The following is a 22,140-nucleotide window of genomic DNA, read 5'->3' on the forward strand; positions in this document are numbered from 1 at the left end:
GACACAATCCACACTGTCCATCTCTCATTAGCGAACCATTGCTCGCAGCTTCTGTGTGTTCTCACCGCTCGTCCTAACTCACTCTCTGTCCCTGCCTCAGCCTTGTGTGCTGCCCCTCCACTCTCCCCAACCCCAACCCCACCATTCAACCCCATTGATCATGCATGCAGAAATTTAACACACCCCTTAATTCCTGTCCAAATAGCCCCTGTCCCACTTCCAGAGCTTCATCTGTTCATCTGTAGAGAGTGGGCCTGCGTGCAGGCAGGACACACTGGCTGCAGCACTCAATGAGGATGGGCTGTGCTGGAGAGGGCAATCACAAATCCAAATCTGTGTCTGCACACCCTGTGTTACACACTCTGAGCTTGTAGTCCCTCTAAAAGCTATGGGTGCATAGTGGGGACACAATCCGCCTGTATTTAGTTTGTATTAATGGATGGCAGTGTAAGTACACTCAAAAGAAAAGAACAAACAGTCTCCAAACTTTGCTCCTAACTCTGAGTCTCATGCAAAACAGCATTCAGTTTACACCCACCGTAAATTAAAAGCTGTCATTGTCTTTGTGTGAGTTGCTCAGGCTATTGATCGGCCTTAACATTAGTTACCAGGTCACATGTTGAGTCAGTGTTGAGAAGATTAGCTGGAGCTGGCTTTGCTACTAATTAAATACTTAAACCCCTGCAATGAATGAGCACGCAGTGCACAAACCTCCTGGATTGCATAAGCCGGTTTGCAATATGGAAGGCGTATTAAGACAGACGCACACATTTTTTTGCATCTTGTTTTGCCTTAGAAGACACCAGGACAAATTAGCTTCTCACAGATATTTACTTAAAGTGATTAAGGAAGAAGCCTTTTCATGAATTGTGGCTTAAAGTGAAATTATAGATATTAGGATGACATGGGGATAAAAACACTGCATGCTACTTTAAAGGACCATTCATGGTCCACAGATACATCACTCAAAACAAAATACAACTTGTATTAACATGCAGAATGAAGGGCCTGTCGTGTGTCAGACTTTCACTGACTTCATCTTTCATCTGTTATGTGAGATGCTTGAACAGTTTTAAAGACCCCTCCGAATAGGTTGGGTTATCAAAGATAAGTTCCTTTATCTCTAAATTGTGCTTGATAACTCTTTAACCAGGGTGAAAACTGCATCAAGATAGTCAGTGTTAGTCAGACATTGATGGGAAGTGGGGAGATTTGTTCTTTCATAATAAGACTATGTTACTTCAAAACCTCCAAGATTTTAGTTCTAAATTCAGCCTATTGAATTTTGTTTACACCAAATATGATATAACACGATTATTAAATTAAATTGACTGTTGCGGTTCACTGAACATTTGTAAATTTTTGCAAACAATTTTGGAAATGAAGTTCTCCAGCATTTTCATTTCTAGGTTGTGTGACATTCCTGTAAAACTTGACCGATTCAAACCAGGAACCCATTTGCTGTGAGGCGACAGAGCTAACCAACACACCACAGTGCAGCTGTGTTTCTTATTTAAATGACTTATAGACAGACTGTGCAATGTTTGGTGTCTGAAATGTGCTTCATAACAGTTTGGTTACCTGACTAAGAGGACTATTAAACATTTGATGTATTATTGCTAATTACATACTTTAAAACGGTCATTATAGAATATTCATTCACTGTGGACATTCACGCGCATGCATCTGAGTCGATCCGGTGTATCTTTCTAAAGATGTAACAGGTGCTTCAGTACTCTCCCTGCCGACTCTCCTCAACACCCGGTTTGTGCCTGAAATGCCTCACCGGAAGTGATGGGGCTGATAACAGCGGACTTGACGCCGGACCCGCGCGCCTCAGCGGTGGTGGGATGAGAGAGGGACGGCGGCGGGGATTGAGTGGAGGAGGTGGAGTCTGTCCCAGCCTGCATCTGGCCCGCTCCCCTTTCTGTCACCCCGGGCCAAACCCGCCCAGCTTCTCTCACTCACTCTCTGCCTGTTTTCCCGCACGGTTCGGCCCGGACACACACACACACACACACAGCAGCAGCCAGACTCACACACACCGCGAGGACTCGGAATGGAGACGGAAGGGAGCCAGAGCAGCCTGTCCACCACGGACTCCCCTCACGACCCCTGGTAACGGGAAAAAAACTTTGCTTTTCTAAGTTTCTGTCGTCCATCTGCTCACACACACCTCAGAGACAACCCGGCTTTTCTGTGTGGGGGCTCTGGTGTGCAGCCACACTCACACACCTCCACACAGAGAGCCTTCATGCTGAACCAGAGATGAAACAACTTTGGAAATCCGTCTGTTGCTCCAGATTCACTCTTTGAAAACCTCAGTAAAACTTTGTCAGTACTGTGTTAGCGGATAAACTGAATCATCCTCTGTTGGCTGTGTAAATATAAATGTTTTCTCTCTTTTTCCACAGCAAAATGTTCATAGGTGGACTCAGCTGGCAGACAACACAAGGTAAATCTTTTTTTTTTTTTTTTTCACCACTGACCCTACTCAAATATCACTATGTCTTTAAAAACTAAGGCAGGGATTGGAAGGAACCAACATTTTTTTTAATTTTTTTATTCCTTAATATTTCTATTTGCTTTCATGGAAATTGTTTGCTTTCCCTTTTTTGAATTTTGCTCCTGAATGAATGTCCCCATTCAGAACTACCATAGGCTAACTGAGTCACTCTAAAAAGCTCATTCAAACTGCCATTTAAATTGTTCAGATTTTGCAAAAAGATGAGAGATTTTCAGTGCAAATGTTTTGTAATTTTTAGTTTATTCACTCCTGATCCCATTTTATTTTTGACGCATTTAATAAAAAACATGGGGGAACTTTGACTTGGAAAATCTCAGCAGTGTAGTCAAACCCTGAAAAGTTTCCATTCCTGACGTATTCCTCTTTCACCTCTTGTATACCTACAGTATGAATGAGTTTTCTCTCGGTCTTGTTTTGTTTCCCAGAGGGTCTGAAGGAGTACTTCTGCAAGTACGGCGAGGTGAAAGAGTGTATGGTGATGCGAGATCCAGTTACCAAGCGCTCGAGGTGAGGGAGCCGTGAACCCGGCTTCTCCGCCGGAGCTGAAAGTTTATCTGTCCTCTGTGATTCCTCTCTGCTCATAATGTGTCATTACACGTCAACATCGGCTCCTGTGTCAGTAATGCCTTCTCCCCTGATGTCTGCAGAGGGTTCGGATTCGTCACCTTTGTTGATCAGGCCGGCGTGGACAAAGTTTTGGCCCAAACCAGGCACGAGTTGGACTCAAAAACAGTGAGTTCTCTGTGTTTACTTCCCACCACTGGCTAATCCCATTGCTCAGTGTTTGATTAGTGGATTTTCCAATAATCCGCTCGAGAGGTGTAACATTGCTACATTTTAGTGTGTTTACTAAGGTTCCAGTGTGCTGATATTTTTCTCATTCTGAGTCATTAATACACATTACGGCGCGTTACAGACTCATGTCTGCGTCCGCACCTCAGATTCGAGCACTTAATGTGATAAAGTCATTGGTCGATGCATGGGAATAAATTCTCTCTCATGTCTCTTCTGCCAAACAAGGCAAGAAAATGTCACCCAGTGTCAATTTCCATAGAAACAAGGGGAACAGGACAGGGTTGCATTCACTGCCAATCTTTGATTTGGCCTCTCGGAGGAGGGAACTAAGACTGCTTTTTTTCTGTCCCCAAGGGGTAGAATTGACCTAAAAAGAAAAGAAAAAGTTACTCAATTGAACAAGTAAACGCAACCTGAAACCATCAAGGTGTAAAAGCAGTGACTATCAAACTCCTGCGAGCTTCCCGTTGATCTCAGAGAGAAGAAAAACGGCGAGTTTAGTGATGATAAAGTCAGCGTGACACATTCAGGCCTTTTCACCTGCCTGAATTGCAACTTAAAATGTATTAATGGCATGTGCGTGTGTGATTGCGCGTGTGTGTGTGTCTTTTTGTCAGTAATGAATGTGGGCTGGTCTGGGAACAATGTGGCCCGTTGGTCGCCATAGGGACCACGGCCCCCGCCTCTCTCCTCAGAGGGAGTGGTGGTGGCTGCGGGTTAGTCACTGTATTGAAATGAGGGGAAGCTATTTCTTCTTTCCCCTTTTGTGCTTTGAGTAAATCACCTTCACAAGTCTTTGGGAGATGAGTTGAGATTGCAAAAAAAAAAAGGGGGAATGGAGAAGAAAAAATACTCAGGTTTCCCACTTTAGAAAGTTAAAAGGATGTGAGCAGTTGCTGTAATAATAGCCTGAAAGTTTGCAAGGATGAAAGTTGATTTAGTATTTTCTGGTTTCCCGAGTACAACGCTGCTATAGTGTCACTTGCAGGCACGTCAGCTATGACAAGTAGCGCCATTATGGTTGGACGCCACTAACTCACCATGGGGTTGGTTGCCATAGTGACCCCCCCCCCCCTCTCTTCCACAGTTGAAGAATGGCTCTGTCACAAAAGAAAAAGATAACAATGCACATCACTTGCAATTATTTCTTGGATACCAGAAATCAAGACTGCATAAACAGTCATGAATACTGGAGGCCACGTTACTGACAGTTTATCCTCTCGTCGCCTCTCCAGATGAGCAGCCTATTAAGTTGAATCACTTCTTCGATGATAATTGTCTTCTTAAATCGAGCTTTTCATCTCAAACTGCGCGGGTGTCATCTCTGCCCAGGCTCCAGGGCCGTGGCAGGGCCCCTTGTGGCTGGGTCTTGGGTGTGTCGGTGGCGTTTGACTCAGTAAATGTGTGTTTGGCGTGGAGAGGGTTCAGTGATCAGCAACAGGGGTTGGATGGTGAGTAGAGTAGGCCTTTTTACACTGCTCGCCCTGCTCGCCCTGCCCCCCTCCACCTCTCCTTCTCTCTCATGCAGGCAGGTTATCCTGTTAGAGAGAAAAGTTCTCCAGTGGCAACAGAAAGAATGTGCCATGCTGTGACTGACTGAACCGCTCCGGCGATGGAATTAACAGAGCTTTACGCCACTGTGAGGCTAAAGAGCAAATACAGTGCTGCAGAGGAATTTATTGGTACTTATTGTGTTTAAGGACATGTGCGGTCCAGTTTTGACCAGTATGGAGCAGCAGGTTTTACTGCGATTTACTTAACTGCTGCTCATCTAGCTGGCCCCTCTGAGTGTCCCTGCAGCTGTTGGCAAAGTGAGGTGACAATGTAAGGTGCACCTTTGCGAGACAAAGTTTCCACTCAGAAGAGAGTTTCACAACAAAGACACACTGCTCATTACAGGGAAGCATCAGGCATGTGTTGTGACCCCCTCAACTGTTTCCATACTGAGCTGAGTAGGAAAAAAAAGTGCTGCTCATGGAGGGGGGTTGGTGGCGTAGGATAACCCCATCTGTGATTACTATGGCTCTCCTAACTAATAGGATTGGAGTCATCAAGCCTGAGTTGTTCCTTGGAGATGTTGAGCGCTGCCCAATCGGCAGGTTGAGTTGAGTGTGTTCCCAGCTCAGGCTGTGACAGGCAGCACTCTCAGCCAACTGTTGCATAGCTGGGATGTAGCTGGTCAAAGGGGATTGCCCTGATTTCATAAACCTCTCTTGGAATTACGCTCAGCTTCTTCACTGTTACCCTGCCGTGGATGCAGAGCTATGTTAGAGCTCTCTCTGGACAGCACCTCTGAGGCCTTAAAGTAATTTCACACGTCTTTATGTTGGTGAAAGTGTTTATGACATCTTGCTAGGAATAACCACTTGTGTTTCAAGTTTTTTTTTTTTACCCCTACAAGAAGTATAATCACCTCAGTAAAAACACAAGAAGTAAAAACTTTCCTAATTGTCAGTGTATGATCTCTGGAGGTTGAAATATTGCACCACATCCGACTTCCAAACCAAGCATGATGTTGCAGTTAATGCTTGAATTTAAACGTCTTAAGCTCAGATTTTAGGTAAGTACAAATGCAGGTGAACGTAAAAATCTACTTTCAAGAGTGTAACTGCCCAATCAAGGCTGAGTGTCCAAGTGATGTAAAAATAAGCAAAACCATCTCTTTTTTACTGTGATCAACACTGTCTCCCACGAAACAAAAAGATTTCACTCATGCGCCAACTATATCTGTTTAATGTCCACAGTTTCCTCCCCACTCGGATGTGCTGTGCGCTGCCATGTGTTTGATTTTGTTTGTTTGTGTGTGTGTGTGTCTGTTTGTTTTTGAATGTGCACAGGAGTGTTGGACATCAGGAGGGTTGGTGACCGGAGGTGACTATCAGACTAGTCTAGCCACCATAGAGACTAAACAGTAGAGTCTGCATCTGATCCTAAAGTCTTAGCCTTATAGTCTTCTCACTCTGCTCTCTAGAACAGAAGTAAGAAACAACAGAAGAAAACAAATAAATAAAAACCTGCGGTGATGTCCACTCTTATTTCAAACAACACTGTCGCCGTTACTCTGGTAAACGCATGTGGTTTACCATAGAGGCTCTAGCTCTCTATTGTAGTTCAACTCTACCCTCTCATGGTTACGGACTAATCATAGCGCTGTACTGTCTCACCATCTGTTAGTGTAACAGCAGTACAGTGTTGGCGTAGTATAGTTGTTCTCTAGCTCTATTAGACCAGTATAGACTAATATAGAGGTCTCAAATTCCAATTTTACAGCCTGTCTATGATTGCATCCTCATGGCATGGTGTGGCTCTCTTTCCAATCTTCACCAGTTTACTGTCTGTTTTAAGTTGTGTCGTTACGATTGATATCTAAAGAATTACTGTGGTAAGAAAACAGTCAAGTTTTGCCCTCTTTCCTGGAATTAAACGTGAAAGGAACGGCAGGGCTGAGGAAGATCTGGATCACCTGAAAGTGCACAGGATGATGAGTGTTCCCTGTAGTTGTCATCACTCCCGTCAAATACGTAGCTGCGAGAGGCAAAAGCAAACAAACAAAAACAAACAGAACTGTGTCGCTCCACCGACAGCGTGGCGTAATTGACAGCTCCCGTCTTTTTCTCCTCCTTCCCCGTTTCTCTCACTGTCTTTCTGACACACTCTTGGCCCTCCCGGCCGAGGAGTTGAGGTGCGTTTGTGATTGTGGTGCCCGTGTGAGATTCCAGGAGATCACATGTCGCACGCTGGTGACGAGAGAGGCTGGGGTTCACTGGACGTTCCCAGACATTCCACTTGAGCACTCACATACATGCACATTTATGTCAACGGTGTGTGTACTTTGGAAAATAAAAACAAGAGTAAAAATACAGAAAAGGTACAATCACATGTGCTGACGATGTGTGATTCATGGATGCAGAACAGCCACTTAATGCCAATAAACTTGCTGAGCTGCATTTTATTTCCAGATAATGTTAACAGTATATTCAATTAGTTGTTTGAGTCATTTATTGATTTCGATGAATCGATTTTGACTTCTACTCGAGGGCTTGTGTGTTTACTCTTTTTTTTTTTTAAAACATATTTTTAAAATAAATACCCCTGAATTTTGGAAAGTCGAACAAAAAAAAGTTTTTTTTAAAAGCCTCAGTTATGGGTTTGATAATAATCAATATGAAAAATGAAAAATTTGGAATAAAAATTCCCAAATCTAGAGTAAAAACCTGTGCAGAACACTTTAGGAAGGAGAAATGAAACTTGGCCATCGTTTGGGCTCCGAATTGTCTGAAATTTTCTGAGAGTAACTTCGATACGGTGTCTGCTTTGGGACTAATACAGTTTATGTGAGTGTAAGCAAAATATGTTTAATAAAAACCTTTTAGAGCGTGGGGAGTTTTTAGTTCTTTGTAACAAACACATTTCAGTTAGAACCAAAACAATATTCAGGTTAAGGTTGTATACCTACCCAACCATAATGACAACACAGTTTCATCACAGCTTCACATACAAGCATCAGGATAGGTCACACATACTGTTTACGCTCATGTGGATAAGGCAGATCCAGCAGTGTTCAGCTGCTGCTGGTCCAGGTTCATAGTCAGACCCTGGTGTGCCACACAGTGAGAATTTATTAGCATCTTTTGATCTCATCGTGGGTGAGAGACTGAAGGAAAAAACCACAGATCTTGGGCTACTCTGCTTTCCTAGAAAAGAAACCTTCCAAAATACACATTTATGTGTTGATTTTATATGATATATTTTTATTATATTTTAATGACTAAATTTCATTGTGTAATGTCCTTTTTTTAACCCAAGAATAGCGACATACATTTAAAAATATATAATTTTACAATTCATATCTTTGAAAGCTTAAATGAGTTTTCTCCACTTTTGTAGCACTCACACTTAGTATCACAGTTTCCTTGTAGATATTTAGCTGGTTTTAACAAAAGTTCTGTAATATAATTATAATCCATTGCCTGATCGATAGAACATTTGATTTGAAAAAATTCTAGTTATTTTTTTGCTGATTTATGGAGCAATAAAAGACTCTAAAACTTTTGCATCTAATATGTCAACAAAATATGACTTTTACCCAATAATGAGATTTCTTCTACATATTATCTCATAATATGCCCATTTAATCTTAAAACCCCAGTAAACTCACAATAGAAAATTAAATTTTTTTGTCTCAATGTTGGTAATCAACTAGGAAGTGTCTTGTTGATATCTGATAGTACAAGATTTTGTTCATGTGTCGTGTCCTTTCTTAAAGCGTGTTGGTTTTAGAGCATACTGTACACGAGATGTCTTCTTCATCTAGTTGAAGAGTTTCCTTTATAGTACATGTAGGATAAGCTTAGAAATTAGGTGTTTCTGACCTAATTTCTTAAAAACTTCTGACAGGTGAATAGATGTGCCAAGTTGAGGGGATAAAATGGATGCTGGATGACACCTTTGTTGTTGAGTATCTGAAGAATAACCGTTGAAACTTTGAAATCAGAGGACAGTGTGGAGAGGCTACAGGTTTGCAGCTCCATCTGTATCACAGCACATCACTGACCAGTCCTCTCTTTTTTTTGTGTCCTCTCTTGTAGATTGATCCAAAGGTTGCGTTCCCTCGAAGAGCTCAGCCCAAGGTGAGTTGAATTGTCTGCTTGTGTTGTGCACTGTTTGCAGCAGGTTGGTGTGTGTGTTTCAGTCTCTTATCTGAGCTAATACTGTGTAATCTGATGAACACGAGCACTGCTGACATCATTGAATCATTATCTGTTATCTATTTTTTGTGAACAAAAACCTTCACAATTTCAGTTTGTAGATTTGATTAAGGAATATTGGTTTTGCAGAGACCGCCTTTTTTAAAATTATTTTGGAATTTTAAAGTCACACTTCGGCCTACGTACGATGCAACATACTGATAAAACAATCAGTCAGTTATTTCAATAATTGAACGGTTGGTGATTAATCAACCATTTTCGGCAGTCAATGAGTTGTTTCAGCTTACTTTTTTTGCAAAAACACAAGGAGTTTAAGGATGAGCTGCCACGAATTGGAAGCCTATTTTAGCATTAAAGACATTTTTATATTGATTCACAGTGTCTTGGACTGAGTACCATTTTTGGTACCATTTTTTATGGTACCAAAAATGGTACCATAAACCAGCCAAGTGGCTTGAGTATGCACACCATTGACATGGTTTACGATACACCATTAAATCTAACATTTGGAAATCATTTGAATATTTTAAGAAAGAAGGAACATTGTACAAAAACCTGTAGAGCATCGATTTAGTGCAGTGGTGGAACAACAGATCTGAACACTCACCTGGTGAGAGATAGTTACTCAACAAGAGCAACATCACAAAGGATAAAAACAGAGATTGAAGACTCTTTCCAGCCCCTGCACAGCAAAGTTAAAGGTAATTACATAATTACAGCGTCTGTTGCCTGATTTATTGCTAAAGATTTACAACTCGACAGTCTGGAAAGTGACTGCTGTGATGTGTTACTGTACATACATTGGCGTCATGGCAAAAGATACCAACAAGTATTTCACTGACAAATATGTGTCAAAGTAAAGAAGAAACAAAGCTAATAAATGTGTTATTTCCTGTGCCATGAAGGCCCAAATCTCGTTGCAGCCTGTCTTTAATAAGATATATCTTGCTGAAGGTAGGTAAACTAGTAATGTAATTTTCTAAAAATGACTTGATTTAATTTATAATAGAAAATTAATATCTGGGTTAAACTGTATTAAATTACATTAAATTAGACCAAATTGCTCCGTTTAGAAATGTATTGTCCCTGAATTGCATCGAAACCTCTTATCTTGATGTATGTTGAATGATTTGATAAGGGAGAGATTCTCATCTTTAGAAAATTAAAATTAAAATTTACTGGCTTTGGAATCTAAATATAAGCTGGTTTTCTTTATGATGCCAAAAGTATCAGTAGTTTTGTTTTTTACTGTTGGATCTGATAACATATAGATAAAGAATTTTAAACGGGTTTTGTTATCTGCTATCATTTTAAATTTCTTCAACATAATTGCGTTTGACCAATTAGAAGTTCTTCCTTTGTGGTGTTTGGTCTCCTCTTTGAGCAAACACACAAGTTGATCAGATATAGAGTGAAGTTGTTATTTTGAAAAGTTGTAATGTGAAATATCTTTTTTTTCTGTAACATCTCCTGAAATAGAAGGTTCTTCTTTCGTGACCCAGTTGTCCTATGATCCAAAAAAAAAAGAAGCTTCCTGCTCCGGCTTCAATATGACTTTACAAACTACTGCACTTCTTTGTACTTTGTGGCAGTTCTGAGGACAAAGCACCATGTTTTTTCTTTTTTTCTTTAGTGTGTTAAAAAAAAGTATAGTACATTCTTTAAAAGTAATAGATACAAATTGAGCTACAAATGCTTGTATTTCTAATTAACTTAGTTCACGAGTGCCTCTCCTCTTCTTCCAGCTGGTGACTCGAACCAAGAAGATCTTTGTGGGCGGCCTGTCAGTGAACACAACTATCGAAGACGTCAAGCAATACTTTGACCAGTTTGGGAAGGTGAGAGTTTTGAAGTTGTAGCCATGTAAGATTCTCAAGAAAATATCACAATGAATAAATACATAGTGGGTTGGAAAAGAAGAAAGAGTGACTGTCAGATCTAACGGAGTCATGAGTTTTTCTTGATGGCATCAGCGCAGCAACAAATCGGCAGCTTAGAAACACACAGTACCACATCCCACCAGCTCTGCTGATTCTGATTCACCACGGATTCGTTGAGAAAAACTTCACTTGGAGTCGAGCGGGTGCCTGGAGATGAAGGAGTTACTGCGAAGAAGAGGAGGAAGGCGAGAAAGGAGGAAGAAAAAGGAGGAGGAGGAAAAATAACGAGGCTGTGAGGCTCCGGGAAAGGCAGGCGAACTTTGGGGGACTGGAAGAGGGAGCAGAGGGAGAGGGGATGGTGGGAGGTGAAGGAGGGGGCAGAAAAGTTTTGTACTGAGTATGTGGTGATGGTGAGGAAGGAGGAGGGATTATCAGAATCTGAATTAATCTGATGTAACAGCTGCTACTACCCACAACCCCCTCCTGGTCCGTTACCGTGGTGACCTGGCTTGCCCATTGTCCCCAAGTAATTCTCTGGGTAAGGGGGTTTTTGTTCTGAAGGAGGAGGGATGAGGTGGTGTTCGGGGGTGTTTGAATGAGTGCGTTGGGTGGGGGTCAAATCAGGAGTTTAGTACCAATAAATACAAGTTGAATGATTCTCGATACCCAGCAAACTTTTCCAAGAATTCCCATGGGTGTTTGTGCATTTCTTGTTTAAATGATTTTCTTTAACTTTATAGCAGTTTCTCATATATAATGTATAAGACTGTTAAAGGCTTGAGGCATAGAATAGATGATGGGCTGACAAAGGCACTGACTGGGGAGGGAGGGCCCTACTTGTGGAGGCGTAGGAGAGGGAACTGGGGCAAAAATGGGGTGTGTGTGTGTTTGGGGGGGTAACGAGGGCCATTATGCTTCTTTACAAAGCTAGGCAAATATTTTGTTAGTTTGTGCAGAAGTTATCTGCGTACTGGATATTTCTGGATTTTAACTCTTGCCTTCTGATGTGAATATGGCCATAGATAATTTGTGTGATTCGGTAAAACGTCTTGGATCACTTTTTAGTTTTGCTGTTTTTTAATTAATTATACCCCCCTCCAAAAAAAAAAAAACAAAGATAAATGAATAGATCATAAAAAAAGTTTTCAGTAGTCTTCACCTTAAGCCCATGAAACTTTTTCAAGTGAAGGATGCAAAGATTGCTTTTTAGCCGCCATGTTTCCGACTGCGTGGCACTTTATTTTCAGTGCCGTAAGCTTTGGCCTCGAGTTTCTCTGTGCTCCCTCTTCAATCATAACGACTAGATGAATTTTTGCCGAGAGAGATATCGAGGGATGGACGGTGAAATGTAGGCTGCAGCCATCCATGGAAGTTCCTGATTAGACTGCCTCACTGGACCTTTTGTGTCCCGTCCTGGTGAGGACAAAGGAGTGCGGAGAGGGATGGGCAGTGGATAACAGGGAAGATGAGAGGTGGGGAGGGAAAAAAAAATGGATGAGAGGGAATATTGTTTGGCTGTACTCCACTGAAAAATGCCTAGCGTTTGAAATATTGACCAGTGGTGGGCAATTGACTTCGTTTGTGGTGTTTAACGGTGTTGTGATGTTTTGCTTACGTCCACCAGGGTGATTTGTGTGAGGTTTCAGCTCATGTCAGGATCATATAGGATTCTGTGTTCGACTTGTTAGATCATGGCTCTCTTTCACGAACCACAGTGGGTTCGGGGCGTTGCCCTCACGGAATATTGATTTTTCTAAATTGTAAGATTCTTGGGAGTTTCCTCTACTCATACAAAAGATCAAAGATGTTTTTTGCAGATATTTTAAGTTTCATTCAGAGACAAAGTGTGAGAATCATAACAAACAGTGACTTGAGAGGCAGACTAAAAGATTCCCTTTCACACTCACCTTTGACCTTTCTGTGGGCAAAATGCCCTTGGGGGATCACACACATGCACATATCACTGACACTCCTATTTGACTGTGGCAGATTATTCTGTGGAGCATATCCAGAAAACTTATTTTAGACCAGGAGCACAGATAAATTTACCAAATGTTTACGAGGACCTCTGTGTTCACACCGCAGTATGAACACATCAGCTTGTGACAAGAGAAAGAAGGGGAGAAAAAGAAAGAGTGGGTCAACTTTTACATAAGATATTCAGTGTGTGTGTGTGTGTGTGTGTGTCTGTATTGAATAGACACCTGTGTCTTTGCTCCATAAAGGGAGGCTGGGCCGAAGGGAGAGGTCAAAGGGAGAAGAGGAGGAGGAATTATGGCTGACTGTGCCAACAAACAAAGCCTCCAGGCCTCTTTGTTCTCCCGCTCCCTTTGTCTCTGCTTTTTCTTCCCTTTCCACTTTGACCCAATCTTTCTCTCTCTTACAGGACTCTCTGTGCTCTCTTTCACCATATCTCCACCTGTCGCTATTCCTCTCACTATCAGCTCTCCCCTCTCATCGAGTCTCCACTAGCCCACAGGATTCACCTTTCCACTTGTGACTGGATACTTGTTTGTGTCAGCATTTCTCTCTTTGTGGCCCTTTTTGTCTCACTGGCACTCTCCCTCTATTCATAAAACCATATTTGATGTTGCCTGGAGTTCATTTTTTATTTTTTTTCAAAGACTTTCTATACAGTTGCCATGGGAATGTCAAGCTTTGGAGAAAGTGGGAGATTTTGGGCTCTCTGTGAGAATACAACTCAGACAGTTTAGCAGCAAACCCAACTTCCAACTTCTGCTTCCTGTTACGTCTGTTAGCTATATACAGCACGAGGCCTTGTTTTACAGTTTGCTACATATTTCCCTGTCTTTGCCCCCTGGGCCTCCTCTTTGTAACCTGTCGCTCGTCTCCAGTCCCCCCCCGCTCCCTCCTTTCTGTCCATCTGTTGCTGAGCCTCCCTGCAGAACTTGAGAAGGGCTGAGGTCAGGCAATATGCCGCGTGGCAAGACGGAGCACTGCGTAAATCTTGTGTTGTTTGTCTCCCTTCAGGTCGATGATGCCATGCTCATGTTTGACAAGACCACGAACAGACACAGAGGTGAGATGGACTGACCCTTCTCTCTGTAAAATTCATTCCCCATGTCCCATCTTATTCTTGATTTACTATTCTTCCATCAGTCCTTCCTGGGTTTCTATTGATTCCCCTCTACCCCCCACATGTGTCTCCTTCCTGTGGGCTGAGCTGGAGGAGACGAACAGGGCTAGTCTAATTAGCCAGTCCGTTAATCGGGATCAGGATAAAGCCTCCTTAAGCACCTCCTCCCCACCCTGGGATTGATCGATTATGACAGCCTACCAGCTTTGCCCGGTCCTTCTGGCAGGGAAGAGAGGGAAAAAAAAGATTGAGTGCAGAATAGCAGCGTTGAAACGGGGGGAGGGGGGTAAATTTGTTAAGCAGCTATTACAGCACTAATTACTGCAGACTATTAGCTCTACTACTGTACAGGAAGGCTGTACTGTCTAATTCTACCATACTGTGGGGATTTTTTTTAAACCATCAGGGTTTGGCTTTGTGACGTTTGAGAATGAGGACGTGGTGGAAAAAGTCTGTGAGATCCACTTCCATGAGATCAACAACAAAATGGTAAGCAGCTTGAGCTCACTTTGATATCAACACGTCTTTCTTGTAGAAAACTATGGGTACTTATTTGTCTTTTGTGTGGAAACAGGTGGAGTGTAAGAAAGCTCAGCCCAAGGAGGTGATGTCCCCCACTGGCTCGGCCAGAGGGCGCTCTCGGGTGATGCCCTATGGGATGGACGCCTTCATGCTGGGCATTGGTATGCTGGGTAAGTTAGTATTGATCAGGATGAGAAAGATGTGAGTGCACACCTGAATCTGACAGTTTCTACTGCTACATTAAAGGCCCTGCTGCCTTAAAGGTCAGATGGGGCCTCATAGGGAGAGAGCTGACCACTGATATGGGCTGCTGGCTTCAGCTTCTAATTCTCCACCGTGCAGTTTTGATTTTCTGTTCCGAAGAGATATAAAGTGTCCTGTACCATATGTCTGATTAATACATTTCACATATTTCACACTAAACATGTTCAAACTGCTGGTACGTAGCTATAAATTCAAATTCTGCATCATAGTTGTGACTTGTTTTATGCTTATATTTCAGTAGTATATAAATATAAATATAAACATATTTACCAACAAAGTTGAGGGTCACATAAAAAGAAGTATTGGTCTAGGTCCAGAAATGCTGGATAATACAGATCCCACAATGCGACCCAAAGGCACTGTCTGTTACATTTTTTCTTACAGTCTTCTTTTTCTGGAGCTTAAGCTAAAGGTAACTTTTTATGATGTCTTCCTGATATCATCAGTGAAGGCCATCCATTCCTTAAATAGATTTTATGATTCCAGAAGAACCAAAGAAGACAATTAACAATCGTTTTCTCAGGCAATTAGCAGGTTTAGAAATAGTCAAATGACCCTTTAGCTCTGATGTTTTTTCATTGAAAAAATGATAACTTCTGAACCACACCACTCCTGAAACTCATTTAGTAATAGTTTTGTTTTGTCGTAACGGTAGTTATAACCCGCTAAACTTGCCACACCGGTGCTTCCACCTACTGTACACTCTGAGAACTACTTTCTTTAGTGTTGTAGTTCTTTAATTAGTCTGTGCAGATTAAGGGATATTCAGCCACTCTGAGGAGAAATAAAAGAATCAATACTCGTGCTAACCTGTAGTTTTATTCGAGATAACATCATTGTTAGCCCTTAGAGTACTGACCTGAGGTCAGTTCCCCGTGTATCAGGTTGCATACAGAGAAAATCTATGATATGTACACTGCTGAGAGTGAAACTGAAGACCAAAACTGTAAACCGCTCAATCCTGTCCTTGTAAAGAAATGAAGATAATGAGTGTAGAATATCATCCACCTGCGTGTAAAAGGCTTCCCTGTCGGAGTAGCAACATGGACACCCATTTCTCCATTATAAGTATTTCCTTGAAACATTGTTGTCGTATGCATATTTATCACCACTGCAAACACTTCCTATGCATGTTTCATTGTTGGTTTCTGGAGCGATTCAGACACTAATGCTTGTTTTTTCCCCAAAGGTTATCCAGGCTTCCAGACCGCCACTTACACCAGTCGGAGCTATGCAGGCATCACTCCTGGATACACCTATCAGTTCCCTGGTAATCAAATCACACAGTTTCTGTCGAACTAGTTTGCCATTGAGAGTTTGATGTAGCAGTTCCTTGAACAACAGTAAAACACAGACACTATTACAGCTCTTACATCTCTTGTAAATGACTAATTGAACACTATCACTGGAATAAAAAATCTGCTTGTTCTTCAGCTAAATAGTGTGACATGAATTGCAGCTGCTCAAACCTCCAGTTTTGTGTAGGTGAGAAGATTGTATGGAAAATATCCTCTCACTTGTATAAAGTATCATATCCATGGGAAGGATTGTTGTGTGGTGAGCAATGGATCTCTTAAAATATATAAATTAAAAAAGAGGCAGATAATGGACAGATGTCTTATACCAATACTTCACTCAGGAACAAAAGGATGTGCACAGTGTTATTTCCATTAGGAATTGGAAGAAAAAAAAACTATCTGCATTTGTAAATACATAATCAATAACAAGAGCAGTTTTATGTCGAACTGACAGTAGACAAACTGTCACAAATACAAACATGTTTCCATAGATGCACATGAAACACTCTGAATGGAAATAGCTGCTTGTAAATATCAGGGAGTGGAATTGCTTAGCTTGTGTGAGTGTGTGTGTGTGTGTGTGTATGCATGCTAGCGTTGCTACAGAAGTGTGTGATGCTGAGCTGTGAAACAATCCCAATATCAGATTTCCATCGACTGAAAATGTAACTTTGTTTTTTTTTAAATACGATATTACTCCTTACAATTAAAGGTATCAGTTTGTCTTGCAATTTTGTAACACTTGATTTGTTTTCTTGCAATTTCAGAATGATAACTGGGAGTATTTTTACTCTACTTTTTGAACTGTAAAGCATCTTTTCATCCTTTAATTCCTGTTTGCATTCCTCAAGCCCTGTGTGTGTTTACCTCCTCAACCTCTGAGGTGTTTCCCTTGCCTTAAAGCCTTAAACTGTGTGTGTGTTGTCCTTGCTGGTGGCGGCAGTGTGTGTGTCTCAACAGCACTCTTGATGTTTCTGTTTTAGAGTTCCACTTAGAGAGGACTCCCCTTCTGACTTCACCCCATCCCCCTGAGCTCACAGGTCAGTCAGTCCCTCCTCTGGACTTTACAAGCAGCATGTTGTCAGTCTGCTACACCACACAATAGCATCATCACCTGATCACTCTGGTTTGCATTTTTGTGTTTGTCGCTCCTCCTCGTTTTCTGTCTGAAGGCAGGATTAGTGACAAATAATTGGGACGTTTGTAATTATTTTAAAGGCTTCTGCCTTTGGCTTCATCAGAGACTCTCTGTAACATGATGAAATGACCCAGAGTATGATTTTCAGAGTTTTCAGTTGCCTGTCATGGGCCTCAGACTAAGATGTTTAAGCTGGATATTTCCTTTTCTATCTTTTCAGCCATTCCTCTTACAGCTTATGGACCAATGGCGGCGGCGGCGGCTGCGGCAGCAGTAGTGAGAGGTACAGCGTCTCAAGTGAAGGGAAAAACTGAGATAAAAATTTTACTGAATTGCGAACATGCTCTAATCAACATTAAACATAGCAGAGGCGGGCGCGACATTTTTTATCATTTCAAATTCATTTACAAATGGTAATCTGTCCAATTACAAAAAAAAAAAAAAAAAAAGGGTAAATATTATTCTGGGCTAAAGTGGTTGATCATCTGATTTGTCATTTCTGCCCCCTGAGCCATGCTGCTAGTCTGGCTAAAGGATACGCATGAGATATACACAAAATCCATATTGGAGAAATTACTTTAAATCCTTAAAGATTAGGAAATTTACATTTTAATATGTGTTTCCTTCTTCATTAATCTGCTCAGTTCTCTTTTATCTGTGGAACTGAAGCAGTTATGGTTTAGACTGCATGAAGTAATCTCGCTCTCTTTCTTCTTTGGAAGTGCCTCCACAACATTTTCAGTGAAGTTACCTGCAAGAGATTTTATTCGTGTTGCGGCCCTCAGATAGTTTCCAAGAATAATAATCAAACATCTTTATTTTGCTGTCAGGCTCCACGCCTTCTCGCTCAGCTGGATTTTTAGGTACAAGCAGCCCAGGTCCGATGGCGGATCTTTATGGGACAGCCAGTCAGGAGTCGGCTGTCAGCAGTTATCTCAGTGCTGCGAGCCCTGCCCCGAGCACTGGATTCAGCCATAGTCTGGGGGTGAGTTGTTGGCAGTATCAATTATAAATGTTAATTCAATTCAATGCACAGTGAATTCATTTAGAAGATGGACCACACACTCCTATCTGTCAAATAAATTAAATTATAAGACACCCTTTAAGTGGTCAGATTAGCTTAACTCAAAGAGTGTAAACAAGAGGGTATTGGCTCACAGTTACAGCATTGGTGGAAACATAAAACTGTAAAACCACAGCCAAGTTTATATATATATATATATATATATATATGTATATGTATGTATGTATATATATGTATGTATATATATATATATATATATATATATATATATATATATATATATATATCAACGGTTATTTTTAAAAATGTTTGTGCTACAATAACTGGCTTTATTCTCGTATTATCGTAGGGACACATCAATGCTTTTTGGCTCAGAGAATCCAACAGGCCACTTCTACAAATCACAAAAATGGTCTTGTCCCTCTGTGGCGTCATGGTGGGCGCAGTTATCCAAATGAATGCAAAATGTAAAATAGCTGGAAAAACAATACATGAAAACAGTAAATTTACCACCCAGAAATGAGGAGTTCCTTTGATCATTCAGTTAGATTTACTGCATGGGACTGGTGTTGGGACTCATCAGTTCATATCCAGTCTAGCAGAGGCTACAGTAGACCAGACCAACAACTTCCATTATCTGCTAAGGAGTTAAAACAATCATCACCTGACAATCTGTACAGGCTATGCTTCAGTTCACAAAGTTTTGACACAATAAATATTCATTTGGGCATATAGATGTCATCAGAGGCCACGGCAGATATGTTCACGCATCCTTTTAAGGGTACGATGATGACTTGCTGCATTAGACAGCTTCTATTTGTCATTTGATCTGCGGGTTTTTTTGCGCTGACTTGGCTTCGTTTTTCAGCCCCGCAGGTCCCTGCTTGGCTTAAAGGAGTAAACGTTGTTGTTCAGCTGTTATTAGTCTTGATTCTAAGCTAAGATAACCCATCGCTGGTGAATAGACTGACAAATGAGTGGCATTGAGCTTATTATCTGCCTCCGCAAGAGAGCAAATTAGTGCCTTTAAAAAAAAAAAAAAATGCCACTTTAAAGTTCCTGCATGACCATGTTGCTGCTGATGTTGCACCTGCACTACAAATGGCACAAGAAGATGAAGTAGTGTCAGCTCCAGTTACTGTGTTTCTATTTTTCTTCACTATTAGTCACCTGCGGACCCATTTTGGAATACTTTGCTGTTTGCTGTTTCCGCATAGTTTTGGCTCTCAAATCGGCATTTTCAAACACTGTGTGTGCTTGTTTTTCATTCCATCAAAAGCTACAGCATTTACTCAAAAAATAAAGAGGGCACATGTTAGACTGACTAAATAGAAATATGTTTCATCAACTTAAATGAGTCCAGGATTGTTAAACTAATACATTTATGTTGAGCAAACATATTTCTGTTTTGCCATCTAACATGTGGCTTAGTTATTTTTTTCAGTGCTGTTTTCACTAATGATCCCCATCCAAAAGAAAGATGGAAAACAATCAGCAGTTACACAACAGATGATCTTAAGGTCTGCATTTTGTCTAACAACAGTAAACTTTAACCTCGCATGCTTGCTTTCACAGGGCCCTTTGATTGCCACGGCCTTCACTAACGGCTATCACTGAGAGTGTGAGTCAGACTTGCTATCATTTTTAAGTGTAACACATTTGTGTTTCATCTGACCCCTGAGTAATCCAACTGGTCTGTGTGTCAGTGCAGAGCTGTAGACTGAGAGCTGGAAGGAGTTGAAGCTGCATTGGAGCTGATCTGGCCTGTCTCTGTCCAGTGTGCGTCTCCGGATGGGGTGGCTGAACTTTCGCCCCACTGACACCTCACTAAAACTGCACCTCGTCGGAATAAAATGCTTAAAAAGAAAAAAAGAAGAAGAAAAAAATGTTTGCAAAAGGAGCAAAAAAGCTTCTCACTACATGTAATAGCAACACATTCAAATGCTGTATTTTTTTTGGGGGGCGGGTCATGTTTCATGTTGTGGTCTTTTTGTTGTTGTTTTTTTTTTGGTGATGGCCACGTTATGTCAATATCTGTTTTAGCCGTGTTTTATTTGGTTATTTGACCTCTCTTACCTGATCTCTCTGAGATAAGAGGAGTTAAGTCTCCAGGTGACGCCTGTTTGAGCATCTGGAGTTGTAAAATGACTGGAAAACTGTATATTTGTCTCTAGTTCATACTGAATTTTAACAACTTGGATTAATACTATTTCTTGAAAATATGCCACAAACCGTATATCTTTGTGGGTTTTAACAATGATTTGTTACACTAATAATGGTCAGACGACAAAGGTCTTTAGTCACAGTAACGTAATTATCCTTCAGCTGTACTATTTTTGTAATATATTGTAAATACGAGTGGTTTCTGGGTAGCAGGGCTCTGCTGATTTCTGTGTATGGGAGATGGGAGGTTTTTGGAGATGTGGTACGATTGATTATTTCGTCAATCCATATGTGTTGGAAAGCTTGACTGTTACGTATAAGAGTCCCACTTGGAGGTCAACAATATTTCAGTTTGTCTGTCTATGTTAGACCAGCCATACACTGTATTTCTCTCCAGACATTTCTAAATCACGTGTCATGTGTGTCTTTTCTGACAGTCAGAAGCTTCCTCGGAGTTGGAACACTTTTAGGTCAGGAAGAGGGAAGATGAGTCTGGAATAAACACGTATTACTTTAAGTAGGTAAGGGTGTGAAAACGCACCTCTGTCTGGAGAGAAAAAAATATGCTGTTTCCTTACTTTATCATGTTGTTGTTTTAACTGATTTTCAATTCGTGATGATTTTTCGTGAAGGAAAATGAAGGACTGGCATGCAGGAGCAGTCATGCACAGTTGGCATAGTCATGACTGATTGCCTCTGCAGGTTGATGTTTGTGTGAGCATGTCATGTGGTTTTATACACATTGGCTTCCAATGTGCCATGTGCTGTTTTTTTTTTTGGGGGGGGGGGGGGGGGGGTTAGACGATTCCTCAGTTTCAAAATGTGAAATATTAATCTGACTTTTTGTTCTCTATCAATTTAACATCTATGTTGAAGTGTGGACGGTTGAACCTCTTAGCAGAGGTGGTCCTTCAACAGGGGTCCCCTTCAACCCCATCACTCACTGCATATCCACTGGAGGTCACAAACTGTAGCAATGTGACACCTTTTCTTTTCTTTTTCTTTTTTGTTTAGACCAAAACAAGAGCTACTAGAATGTTGCACTGGTCGATCACAATAAATGTATTTTCCTGAAAATGTTAGCTGAAGAACAAAGCACTCGATCTGCAAAACACCAGGTTTTACATTTTGATACACTTGCTCTCACCGCTGAGGGCGTTTCAGACTTTGATGCTGATTTCACTGAAAAATAACAATCTTGTCAACACTGTAACATTTTCTGATTTTGTTTTTTCTGTCATGTTATTCCTACAGGGGAAAAAAAAAAAAAAAAAAAAAAAAACTTTTTAAAATTCCTAATAAATTATTTTAAAACATTCCACTTAGGTGTCCTATTGACTTTTTGTTTGTTTGTTCTGTTATTTTTAGCGTTTGTAAAGAAGGATTTCTGCCATTCTTCTGTATTGGTAAAAGTTAGAGGGTGTTGCTATACCAGGAGAAAGGCTTTTTCACAGGTTTTCATCATAGAAACTCTCGTTTAAAAAAAGACCAAAAATGTTGAAGATTGTATTAGATGCTTTCTAGATTGATATAAAATGTATAATCTTTAAATTTATTTTCACTCTTTACTTTGTTTAGTTTTGTACTCATTTGCTTTAAGTTTGAACTAAAGCTTGCACTTTGCATTAGTTGCTAACAACATTACATTACTATGTACAATTCAATGTCACAAATCTGTTGTAAATTACCAAATGTTGGGCAAAGAAAATCCCCTTAACACAAAT

The 22,140-nt window shown here is 40.9% G+C and overlaps 1 protein-coding gene across 6 annotated transcripts; it reads left to right on the top strand.

Annotated features, from left to right (window-relative positions):
• The first annotated feature begins 1,866 nt into the window (after positions 1–1,866).
• msi1b (musashi RNA binding protein 1b) lies at positions 1,867–21,201 on the top strand. 6 transcript variants are annotated; one of them, XM_075468415.1, is made up of 15 exons: positions 1,867–2,118; positions 2,415–2,455; positions 2,953–3,034; positions 3,175–3,259; positions 8,911–8,952; positions 10,776–10,868; positions 13,902–13,950; positions 14,414–14,496; positions 14,582–14,699; positions 15,983–16,063; positions 17,075–17,131; positions 17,450–17,512; positions 18,060–18,214; positions 18,989–19,034; positions 19,960–21,201. In XM_075468415.1, exons 1-15 carry the CDS (start codon positions 2,060–2,062, stop codon positions 19,992–19,994), a joined length of 1,089 nt encoding a protein of 362 aa, XP_075324530.1. In that variant the 5' UTR covers positions 1,867–2,059; the 3' UTR covers positions 19,995–21,201. The 6 variants fall into 6 exon arrangements, with proteins under 6 accessions (XP_075324530.1, XP_075324531.1, XP_075324532.1 ...); XM_075468416.1 differs by having other exon boundaries at positions 1,868–2,118; positions 19,965–21,201; XM_075468417.1 differs by lacking the exon at positions 18,989–19,034 and adding an exon at positions 19,829–19,874 and having other exon boundaries at positions 1,869–2,118; positions 19,965–21,201.
• The last annotated feature ends 939 nt before the right edge of the window (positions 21,202–22,140 follow it).

Source organism: Odontesthes bonariensis, chromosome 6 (assembly GCF_027942865.1).
Source record: "Odontesthes bonariensis isolate fOdoBon6 chromosome 6, fOdoBon6.hap1, whole genome shotgun sequence".
Lineage (NCBI taxonomy): Eukaryota > Metazoa > Chordata > Actinopteri > Atheriniformes > Atherinopsidae > Odontesthes > Odontesthes bonariensis.

Bases quoted from the DNA above. Each gene is read 5' to 3' on its own strand.
- msi1b (XM_075468415.1), top strand. From the start codon at position 2,060: ATGGAGACGGAAGGGAGCCAGAGCAGCCTGTCCACCACGGACTCCCCT. The intron at 3,260-8,910 runs GTGAGTTCTCTG...CCTCTCTTGTAG, and splicing joins ACGAGTTGGACTCAAAAACA to ATTGATCCAAAGGTTGCGTT. The intron at 10,869-13,901 runs GTGAGAGTTTTG...GTCTCCCTTCAG, and splicing joins ACTTTGACCAGTTTGGGAAG to GTCGATGATGCCATGCTCAT.